General features: G+C 41.2%; 2 protein-coding genes across 3 annotated transcripts in view; both read right to left on the bottom strand.

Moving 5' to 3' along the window:
- galk1 (galactokinase 1) overlaps positions 1-11,931 on the bottom strand; it is a 22,100-nt gene that overhangs the window by 5,726 nt on the left and 4,443 nt on the right. The window contains exon 8 of one of the 2 annotated variants that reach the window (XM_042212648.1): positions 11,035-11,143. The exons of the other annotated variant lie outside the window; for it this stretch is intronic. Within the exon in view, the coding sequence (XP_042068582.1) occupies positions 11,135-11,143 (9 nt within the window). The 3' untranslated portion in view covers positions 11,035-11,134. Of the gene's footprint in view, positions 1-11,034; positions 11,144-11,931 lie in introns of those variants that run through there. 2 annotated transcript variants of the gene reach the window in all.
- On the bottom strand, positions 6,750-10,490 carry LOC102298081 (BTB/POZ domain-containing protein KCTD21). Its single transcript, XM_005944835.3, has 2 exons — positions 10,072-10,490; positions 6,750-7,723 (listed from the first exon to the last, which is right to left on the bottom strand). Exons 1-2 carry the CDS (start codon positions 10,480-10,482, stop codon positions 7,259-7,261), a joined length of 876 nt encoding a protein of 291 aa, XP_005944897.1. The 5' UTR covers positions 10,483-10,490; the 3' UTR covers positions 6,750-7,258.

The raw sequence follows: 11,931 nt of genomic DNA, 5'->3' as shown, positions 1-11,931 counted from the left end.
GGTTTTTCTCTGTATCTATGAAGCGCCTTGAGGCGACTTTTGTTGTGATTTGGCGCTATATAAATAAAATTGAATTGAATTGAATTAAGATCTTTGATACAAATGTTAATTTTGATATTGGCCTGTAAATGTTTGGAAGAGATAAAATCTAAAACATATATAATATATGCAGCTAGATAGCATAGTGGTAGGACTACATGCCTTTGTAGGCCTACACGCCTTTGGAACAGGAGTCGCAAGTTTGATTCCCACCTGGGGGGTCTTTATCCAGTAAGGGTTCCTAGGCTAGACCCCCACATATTAAACCAAACCATCCAGATTGACAGCAAAACAACTAGAAGCTCAGTGTTCCAACTGTTTGGAAAAAGGAACTGCTCTCACGGCTAAAGATTGACGAGGTACAACACAAATGTTATGGCAAGGGGGAGCCAGAACGACAGGTAAGGGGAAAAATTATAACCCCCACCCAAGATTGGGTACCAATGGAAGAAGGATCATTGACTGCGAGAGGTACTGACCACAGCCGGTTACCAAGATACTACGAGAGAGGATCTACCAGCTGATGTGAATGTAGCACTACAGACAATACCTACCGTGACCATTACCAGCTGATCTACACTAAAGCAGCAGTGATTAGTGAGATGCTTGGCTACAAGATGAACAACAGCAAAGAGCAGTACCCTCCATGGAGAAGGCCAAGATCAAGGTAGCATGAAGGGAGGTTAGCCAACTATCGGAGCTGCAGAAAGGTGCAAGAAGTACAATAGAAGGTAGACTCACAGCCTTGGCCAGCCACTTGAAGAGGTACACCAGAGAGTTCGAAGGCAGGAGAATAAACTATACAGAACCGTCCAAGGTGTACTCTCAGTGGCAGGGAAACAATATAAGAACAGCACCACAAAGGCTGGAGACAGAGCAATACTGGAAGAATAGATGGGAGAACCCAACCCATAACAGCAATGCTCAGTGGCTAGTGGATCTAAGAGCACACCACAGCAACTCCCTGAACAGGGTCCAGTAACCATCACAGTGGCAGACACCCAAAAAAGTGTCTCCAGTATAAAGAGCTGGACAGCACCAGGCCTCGAAATGGTTCACGCCTATTGGCTAAAGAAGCTCACTGCACAGTCCATGAATGTCTGTCAACACAAATGAACCAGCTGCTAGTCGATGAGAGATGGCTAACCGAATGCTGGACAGTCCTGATCCCCAAAGAAATAACATTTCTAATGAAACATCCATAGGACAGACACATCAATCTCAAAATCTTTTTTGGCAAAAAATGAAAGAGTACTCTTATGAAATGTTCAATTATTATTTAAACATGTGTTCCATGGCTGCCAGTGGCTGCATTTAGGCTGTGGAGATAAACCATGAATACTTGTAAAGCAGTGTTGGGGAGTAACTGATAATCTGTACCGGCGTTCCGTATTTAAAATACATAATATAAGTAACTGTATTCCATTACAGTTACTGTTTAAAGTTTGTTTTTGTTATTTCTGGAGTTGTTGTGTTACCCCCTCCTGCCCTCGAGGAGGCATAACACAAGTGGGGGCTCGTCCGGGATCTATTTTCCAGAGCTGTAGACAACTCTGGCGTTTGGTACAATGTTACTGCCTTGTATTTAATTATGGATTTTGACTTACAAGATTTCATTTGTGCGCCGAGTTCTTAGAAGTTTGACTTACAGTGGGGCAAAAAAGTATTTAGTCAGCCACCGATTGTGCAAGTTCCCCCACTTAAAATGATGACAGAGGTCAGTAATTTGCACCAGAGGTACACTTCAACTGTGAGAGACAGAATGTGAAAAAAAAATCCATGAATTCCACATGGTAGGATTTGTAAAGAATTTATTCGTAAATTCAGGGTGGAAAATAAGTATTTGGTCACCTCAAACAAGGAAAATCTCTGGCTCTCACAGACCTGTAACGTCTTCTGTAAGAAGCTTTTCTGTCCCCCACTCGTTACCTGTATGAATGGCACCTGTTTGAACTCATCATCTGTATAAAAGACACCTGTCCACAGCCTCAAACAGTCAGACTCCAAACTCCGCCATGGCCAAGACCAAAGAGCTTTCGAAGGACACCAGGAAAAGTATTGTAGACCTGCACCAGACTGGGAAGAGTGAATCTACAATAGGCAAGCAGCTTGGTGTGAAAAAATCAACTGTGGGAGCAATCATCAGAAAATGGAAGACATACAAGACCACTGATAATCTCCCTCGATCTGGGGCTCCACGCAAAGATCTCATCCCGTGGGGTCAAAATGATCATGAGAACGGTGAGCAAAGATCCCAGAACCACACGGGGGGACCTGGTGAATGACCTGCAGAGAGCTGGGACCAAAGTAACAAAGGTCACCATCAGTAACACACTACAACGGCAGGGAATCAAATCCCGCAGTGCCAGACGTGTTCCGCTGCTGAAGCCAGTGCATGTCCAGGCCCGTCTGAAGTTTGCCAGAGAGCACATGGATGATACAGCAGAGGATTGGGAGAATGTCATGTGGTCAGATGAAACCAAAGTAGAACTTTTTGGTATAAACTCAACTCGTCGTGTTTGGAGGAAGAAGAATACTGAGTTGCATCCCAAGAACACCATACCTACTGTGAAGCATGGGGGTGGAAACATCATGCTATGGGGCTGTTTTTCTGCCAAGGGGACAGGACGACTGATCCGTGTTAAGGACAGAATGAATGGGGCCATGTATCGTGAGATTTTGAGCCAAAACCTCCTTCCATCAGTGAGAACTTTGAAGATGAAACGAGGCTGGGTCTTCCAACATGACAATGATCCAAAACACACCGCCCGGGCAACAAAGGAGTGGCTCCGTAAGAAGCATTTGAAAGTCCTGGAGTGGCCTAGCCAGTCTCCAGACCTCAACCCCATAGAAAATCTGTGGCGGGAGTTGAAAGTCCGTGTTGCTCGGCGACAGCCCCAAAACATCACTGCTCTCGAGAAGATCTGCATGGAGGAATGGGCCAAAATACCAGCTACTGTGTGTGCAAACCTGGTAAAGACCTATAGTAAACGTTTGACCTCTGTTATTGCCAACAAAGGTTATGTTACAAAGTATTGAGTTGTATTTTTGTTATTGACCAAATACTTATTTTCCACCCTGATTTACGAATAAATTCTTTACAAATCCTACCATGTGGATTCATGGATTTTTTTTTAACATTCTGTCTGACTAAATACTTTTTTGCCCCACTGTATGTCATAAAGGGAGCAAGCACGTAAGGCTGAGTTCGACCTCAAACTTCAGATACGTCAGCTTGAAATTGAAGCTGAGAAGGAGGTAAAGTTAAAACAGCTAGAGGTGGAAGCTATGAGGCTCAACTTTAATGCTTTGAAAGGATTGCAACAGCACTGGAATGGCCAAAAGAAATGTGGGCTGTGCTACTGCAATGCAAGCTAGTGGGCAAAGCACTGGAGCTTGTGTCATCTCTCTCTATCAAAAATAGCATGAAATACAATGTACTGAAGAGTCCATCTTTCGTGCTTATGAACTTGTACCTGAGGCCTACCAACAAAAGTTCAGGAATCACAAGAAGTCTAATGGTCAAACATATGTAGAGTTTGCACGTGAGAAGGCAGTTCTTTTTGACAAGTGGTGCACAGCAAGTGAAGTGAAGAAAGACTTTGAAGCTCTTCGTCAGTTAATCCTATTGGAAGATTTTAAGAATCTGCTGATGAGTTCATTTTAACCCATAAAAATGTGTTTGCATCATCCCCTCGTTCAGATAAGGTTTTGATCACACGCTCACCAAAGCCTGATCTTGGTCAGCCTGAAGCCAGAGCTAAGCAACCATTACTTTCCCGTGAGGTACCTGAATGCTTCTATTGCCATAAAAAAGGTCATGCCATTGCTGATTGCCTTGCACTAAAAAAAAAAAAAGACTACACCGCCGCAACCCAAGGGCATGGGTTTGATTCAAAATGTGTCGCCTCCCAGAACCCAAACATCTCAACGTGAAATAGATCCTTGTTTCAAACCTTTTATCACACAGGGTTGTGTTTCTTTAACAGGTGATACTGTTGACGACCAGCCTGTAACAATACTGAGAGACACGGGTGGTTCGCAGTCTATCGTTCGAGAGGGTATTTTGCCTTTGTCTGTTGAGTCATCCTGTCAGTCAAGTGTTGTGGTGTTGTAGGTGTTGTAGGACCTTTACAAAAATCAAAGTCAGGGAACCAATACATTCTATCAATGATGTGTGCTTCTACTAGGTTTCCCGAATCAGTGCCCCCTGTGAAGGATCACCGCTCCTGTCATCAGTAAAGTTCTGGTAGGGTTCTTCTCAGTGTTTGGTCTTCCAAAGGTAGTCCAGACTGATCAGGGAACCAACTTTAAGTCTAAAACCTTTGCTCAGGCATTAAAAGAATTAGGAGTAGAGCACATTACATCAAGCTCCTACCATCCTGAAAGTCAGGGAGCACTTCACCAGATATTAAAGTCCATGCTCTGCAAATACTGTCTGGAGACAGGAAAGAACTGGGATGAGGGTATACCATTCTTATTGTTCGCTTTTCGTGAAGCAGTGCAAGAGTCCCTAGGCTTTAGTCCTGCAGAGCTTGAATTTGGACATGAAGTTAGAGGACCATTGCACATCCTTAAAGAACAGCTAGTTGTTCCAACTAAAACACTAAAGAGCATCCCTGAGTACGTGGCTAAAATTAGAAAGCGCCTTAAATCAGCTTGCGCTATTGCCAGGGACACCTTAACTGCTAGGCAGCTAAGGATGAAAAAACACTATGATCGGAGAGCAGTTGCTTGTCAGTTTAAACCTGGTGATCAGGTTCTAGTTCTGCTCCCCATTCTGGGCTCTTCTCTGAAAACAAGGTTTTCTGGACCGTACGCTGTGGAAAGGAAACTCAGTGAGACCAATTATGTTGTTCAAACTCCTGATCGTCGTCGCAAGACTAGAGTATGCCACATTAACATGATGAAACATTATCTTTCTAGAGAGAATAGAGAGAATGAAGATGATCCCCTCACTCCGCACAAGGTTAAGTCTAGCTCCCCTATAGCATGCGTAGCTTCAGATATAGCCAATGAAAGCAGTGAGGAAGATGCGGTCCTGCGCAAAGATGTGTCACAGGGGACGAGACTAAGTAATAGTGAGATTCTGTCTGACTTGTCCCACTATTTGTCTCACCTGTCACTTAATCAGGTTGAAGACATTCAGAACCTGATTGTGTCCTTCCGGTGTATGTTTGGGGATGTTCCTACCCAGACGAGTTTGATATCCCATGACATTTTTCTTACCAGTCCTGCACCCATTAAACAGCGTGCATACAGAGTCAATCCCATCAAAAGAGAAGTTGTGAAAAAGGGAGTATCTTGTTAGAAATGGACTTGCAATACCCAGTTGTAGCCCCTGGAATTCCCCATGTTTGTTGGTCATTAAAGCTGATGGGAGTCCACGGTTCTGTACGGACTTCCGCAAAGTGAATGCTGTGACAGTTCCTGACATGTATTCCTCGTCTCTCGTCGATAATTGCATTGATGACATTGGACCTGCCACATTTATGACTAAACTGGATATGTTGAAAGGTTATTGGCAGATTCCTTTAACCAAAAAGGTTTTAGCCAACCATTCAAGTTGGAGGTTGATGCTAGCGTGGTTGGGGTAGGTAGGTAGGTAGGACTTCATCACCCTGTGTGCTACTTCTCAAAGAAGTTCACACATCCTCAGAGAAGGTCTTCTACAATCGAACAAGAAACTCTTGCCGTTCTGTTGGCTCTGCAACATTTTGAGGTTTATCTTGGATTAAGTGTGGAACCCATAAAAGTCTTTACAGACCTTTTTTGTTTTTCTAGGGTAAGAGCTCAGCTAAGTTTTGGTTTTGTCTTTTTGGGCACAACCTAACTGTCCCTTTCTCCCCCACATTTGTTGTATGAATTTGGGTTATTGTTTATGTGAGAAAGCTGCCATTAAACTTGCTTTTGTTATTACACTTGTACAGAGTTTCTGGAGTTGTTGTATTACCCCCTCCTGCCCTCGAGGAGGCGTAACAAGGTGATTATTATAATACAATTACTTTGTTGAAATTAATGGATTACAAGGTGGTCTTTTCCTGTTTCATATGTTATGCTGTCCCCTCTCTGATTTTGGTAGTTCCACACATTGCCGGAAACCCAAACAAAACACGAAATTAGAGTCCTATTAATGCTGGTGGCATCAGTTACACAATGGATCCGAAGCCAGCACAACAGAGCCAGCAGTGCATGAACAGGAATGCATTTCTTACTTGGAAATTCTGACACCACTTCATATTTAAAGAGGAAACGGATGGGTGAAATCTGACAATTCAATGCAAACTCTGTTTGGCAGCAACCAAGTTGCACTCAAAAGACTCCACCCCCAACCTAAAAAAAAACATCTGGAAGGAAGTTCTTTTTAAAAAACTAACGTTAGCCTACTGCAACTACCTTGTGTTAATTGTGGTAGCTATCTGGGTTATGTGCCACTTCAGTATCTTTGATGTACTATCGCTGTGTGACTGTTACAATTGATGAATAGCATTAACAACCTGCTAGCTGCAAATAATCGTGCAGTTCTGAAATCAGTCGATGAACTAACCTGAGATAATGCCAGCTAACAATGTTAACTCGGTGGCGAGTAGCCTTCAGTAATAATAATAAATCACACAGCAATAGTACATTCATGTAGTTGTAAAAAGCATGACAATATATTAAAAGCATTCAGAATACGTTACTCTCATTGAGTAACTTAACGGAATACGTTACAAACTAGATTTGGGGGCATGTATTCTGTAATCTGTAGTGGAATACATTTTAAAAGTAACCTTCCCAACACTGTTGTAAAGTGAGTCACAATATATGTCACACATTTAGCCGAGTGACTAACAGGCTATGAATATTATCATTCCTTGGTGTGTGCTCTAGTACTACTCACACTGCACTACTTTTAAAAACAGTTGCCATTTTTAAACAGAGCCCAAACTAAAATTTGAAGTTGTATCCTCAATATCAGAATTTCCACAAAAAAGTACATTTTATTTACCATTTTATTAATAAAGCACATTTTGCATTATTTTTAGTAAACTCTATGATAGCAAAAGAACCACAGATAATGACCTCCTAGTCATAATGTGTCAGTAAATCTAACTCCATGTCATAGAGAATTCATTGCTTCAAATTTAACTCCAGGACTAGTAAAGGCTATCTCATCTTATCCTATAGTTTATTATCTTGGTATGTTCTGGTTTTCCTAGTCACTTTCATCCAGTGCTCACGACTTCACAAGACGAAGTGAAGTGCAGTTAAGAATATCTGCAGGGTCAGGAGAGACTAGATCAACCTTGAACCCCTCAGCAAGTGATATCTTCAACAGCTCCTCCAAAAAGCCTTGCATGTCTGTGATTTCACAGGGACTGTAGTGCATGTTCATCATGTCATCCGACCACGTGACCTCAGGGCTAGACAAAGTTAGGCCCCTGTATTGCTGCTTGTCATACTGTTCCTGTGGGAGTTCATCAGGCTTTGGCACCCATTCCAGTTTCAGTCTGTTCTGCCTCGGACGACATAGGTGAGGGCTGTTGAGACCCTGGGGTGTCCTGTAGGAGAAGCGCTCACAAAGCAAACCTAGAAATGCCCTCCAGGTACAAAAGAGGTCGACTGTGAACGCTCGTACAGAGCATGTGCGGAGTTCATAGTTTTCAGGCCCATGGCGCAAGTTAAAATGGAGAACACGGACCTGAAATAAGAGGGAAGAACATACTGACTACATATCCCCCAGAGTATACACAAACAAAGAACCGGTTGTTCCATGGCTACACATGCAAACAGGTGCACAAACACAACCTCTGTGTATGTCTTGTATATACACAAAACACTAGCTGTGATGGTTTATTGGGAAAAGTTATTTGATTAAAAAAACCTTTGCACACCTGAATGAGGAACAGATAGAGTCTAACTAGAAGCAGAACAGAACCAAACACAGCCAATCCCTCAACATGACTGTACTCTCTGCTCATATTTCATTCATATTAAATAATTAATTAATTTTTTGTTAAGCCATAATTTACCAAATTACTATGCAATTTGAATGTGGTATGATTTTATACACCTGTTCTTGACTAACTTATGAAATTGATTAAAACATAACAGTTGTCCAAAACCATAAATAACACCTGTCATCATTAGGGATCGGTACCGGTGTCCGGTTCTGACATAAACGGTAGTAACCAGACCGAAAAGCAGTGCACATTTCGGTGCTTTTTTTTCCTGAGCTGTGATACACTTTAGAGTCTAGCCAATCATTTTACGTTTCCGAGGATAGTAGGCGGGGCCAGGTACGTACGTTCTTTTAGAACAGAGCTACAAATTAAAAATGCGGAGGAGATTGTTTTTAATTTTAAACGTTTACAGATTTCACTTTGACTACAATTGTCACATTGAAACGTCTGTCAATATCATCACTGATTAATGGCATAAACATTTGGAAAGTACTAATCATACCCACTATCCTATAACTGGATGATTGAAACTTCGGTGTTGGCTAGTTTTGTTTATTAGGTTAACTTCTTCACTAAAACACTATTTGATACCAGAGCTTTACAAGAAATGGGTCACCTCCATCATATCTGTATGAGCTAAATTAACAATCAAAATGCAATTAAGATGTTAGGCAACATCATTTTCTCATAAATTGTAAAAAAAAAAAAAAAAAAAAAAAAAAAGTACAGTTGCAATAACTATTGCTACCACAATAGTTATTGCAACTAATTTAATGCACTTCACCAATGCTATGACTGTCCATCATTATATGGAGTAAATATGTGAGGGTATTCGGGGGTTTGGGAAATGCACCTTCTTTCTTTCTTTACTGTGCAAAAGTCTTCGGTCAATCCTCATTTCTTTATATTTTGCTTCCAATGACTCATTTTTTAAAGAAGTCTTCAGAAACAGATCTTTCTGAAGGTCTTTCAAAGTTTGTTTGTTTTTGGTGTGTTTGTTTGTTTTTTTTAAGAGGAATGTATTTTGTGTTTAAGCCACTTAGAAAAATGGAGCAGCCTGTTGAAAACAAAACAAAACAAACGCACACAACATGAAACTATCTGACCAGTTTCTTTCGTTGAATATCAGATAAATGGTGATAATAACAGAGTTCGAAAGGCATAAAAAAAAAATTTTTGTTTTTGTTTTTTTACCCATAAGGCAATTCCACAAAGCTTTTCACTAGAAACTTGGCATAGCTTGGCAAGGTGTGGTTCTTAAAGGACAAGAGAGGAAGGCGCAGATTACACAAGAACTGTATTCAAAAAAATCAATGGCAACAAGTCAAGCCAAATCTGACATTCTTGGTTCAAACTGTTACAACGTTTAAGGGAAGGCAAGAGTGAACAGTGAATAAAACAGGAGGTTCTAACACAGTTTGAGGCTGCATTTCAGCCAGTGGTGCTGTAATATATTTTCCGACCAAAATATAAAGAAATTGTTGCCCAAGACTTGCACAGTACTGTATATAGAGTGCAATCAACCAGAAACTGCCTTTTGTGTCATTTAGCATTTATGGAAAAAATTACAAATTTGGAGGCTATAGGAAATAAATGGTCATTTTAACAAATAATTTGGGACAGTGCCTGCTTTACCATTTCCTAAAAAGCAGAAATACTTCTGACTGAGTCAGGATTCACTAAAGAGGTGCAGTAACAAGGTTTTTTTTTTGGCTAGCCTTACTGCATATGCACTTGTAGGACTTTTTCTTTCGATGTGCAAACTTCAAGAAGGCATTTTACTGATGTTTGAGCCATTATTAAATGTGCAGACACTGTCCACACATGTTTGCTGAGGTCAAATTGAGAAAATAATATAATGTCTCATTTTTTATATTTATTATCTTTGTACTACTTTTGAAAAACAAAGGTTATGGACTTTAAATAATTTGCAAACCATTTTGTCCTGTTTCTATTTTTCTGCACTTAAAAACAAACTGTTTGGCTTGTAGTTAGTGGTCAAGAGTAAACATGATCGACTAACCTAATAAAATAAATAAACCTATTATGAGCAGATGAACAGTCTAGCTAACCTCATCACACGTACCTTGGAGTCGACTTTTACTATCATGATGGCTCCTAGCGGCCCACCTCTAAGGCCCAGAGGCACCGATACCTCATAGTGACGAATCTCCTCCAGCAGACGGGGTATCTGGAAGAAATCTGCCTCTCTCCTGAGCAGTGCGAGTTCAGTGAAGCCATCTGGCAGATCCAAAGAGCCAGAGCGCAGGTAATTCAGAATGTAGCGAAACACTTTACCGTCACGGTCTATGAAAATGTTGCCGCAGCTGTCCCTAAGCATAGGAACTTGTCCGGTGAACATGGTGCCTAGCATCGAGTCACGGCAGCGAGTTAAAGTGTCTAAGGTTGTTGTATAGATTTCTCCACCGACGTTCAAGCACACAGGGTCCTTCAGAGAGTTCTTCTTGCTGTCATCTGAAGAGTTGAGATCCAGCATCCTGTAGGTGAAGCTGTGCTTTTTATACCTGTGAAGTCAGTGTTGCTTTTGTGAGGACAAGAATTATGCCCTGTTCAGGAATGTCGAGGACTGTGGAAGATTCAAGTATTTCTTTTGTTTCCCCACAAAGCCTTTATTCCTTTGACAGTCAGCAAGCCACAGTAGTGTCCTGGATACAGCCAAGTTCAGAGAGATACAAGAAAATCTGCCAAATCTGATTCAGAAACTGAAGATAAAACTGCCGTTTCAAAATATGAAAAAGGCTGCTGTTCTTTTTCTTCTCACTGCTGCTTCAAAGTCAAAGTGACATCTTTATAGATGCCGGCATTTCCAATGATAATCTGCGGCCGAAAACCTTTATTGATGCATCTCTTATAAGATCCTGAATTGTGTCAACCAGCAGCAGGCCTACCGGGTAACCAGAGTAGCATGCCAATGACTGGACTCTTGGCTCCGTCTCAATGAAACTTGCTTTTATTCTCAGCTCTCACCCACTGTCTCTGACTCTCACACACTGGAGATGTCTGAGCAAGACACAGGGGACTGGGGATTTGTCTGTAATGTCCTCTTAAAGTGATAGCTCACTGAAAGGTGTTTTTATCCACTGTTAACAAATGAACAATGCCCCACACATTTTTCTTCTCACACACTGTCAGGAAGGCTAAGATTTACCAGAAAAGAGAATAAAAACAGAAAAAATAGAGTTACCTACCGAAAAACAAACAAAGCAAAAAACTGATTTTGTTCCTATGAAAAATACAATTGCTGAAAGGAAATGCTAATAAATTATTCCCTTCTTTGGAGCGCACGATCAGGTGTCAAACAAAACAAAAAATGGCCCCTTGAGGATGATCCCAAAAGCGAGTCAGTCTCCGTAGACTCTCACGTCAAAATGCCCAGAAAAGATTAGCATGTTTAAAGCCTGGCACAAACAAACTATTTTGGTTTCCATGGACAGTTTCCCCCTTTATAACAATTGTACAGGGTCCTGTACTGTGAGCAACATCTTTCTGTAATCTAAGTTTACTTAGCCTGATATCTGCAGTGAAGACACGTGGTCACACAAACATAGCTCTCACTTTGTTAACCCAGGGTTCCACTTGGATGTTTTCACATGAAAGAGGCGGTGTTGGTAGTATCTGCTCTGTCACAACTATAGATAAGTGTAATGGCAGCAGAGCGGATAATTTTACAACGATAAAACTACACTATGAAATATGAAGAGGTTAAATACATAATACAGCTGCTACAGACAGCATATGAGAGGAAAAGCACTGCATGAACGCATGATTACTTTATGTGTTCTGGCACATAAGACTGGAAAACAGCTACTACATGTATTAATAAAATTTAGCATATGTGAAGAAGAGATGGCAAAAATGCTGACTGTGTCAGACCCTGCACCCTATACATTAGCAGTGTTTGTGGGGCCAACAACTTCACACACAC

Source organism: Haplochromis burtoni, unplaced genomic scaffold (genome assembly GCF_018398535.1).
Source record: "Haplochromis burtoni strain Fernald_Lab_line unplaced genomic scaffold, NCSU_Asbu1 Contig_384, whole genome shotgun sequence".
NCBI classification, from domain to species: Eukaryota; Metazoa; Chordata; class Actinopteri; order Cichliformes; family Cichlidae; genus Haplochromis; species Haplochromis burtoni.
The sequence above is the reverse complement of the archived record's forward strand: the minus strand, read 5'-3'. Positions and strand labels throughout refer to the sequence as shown.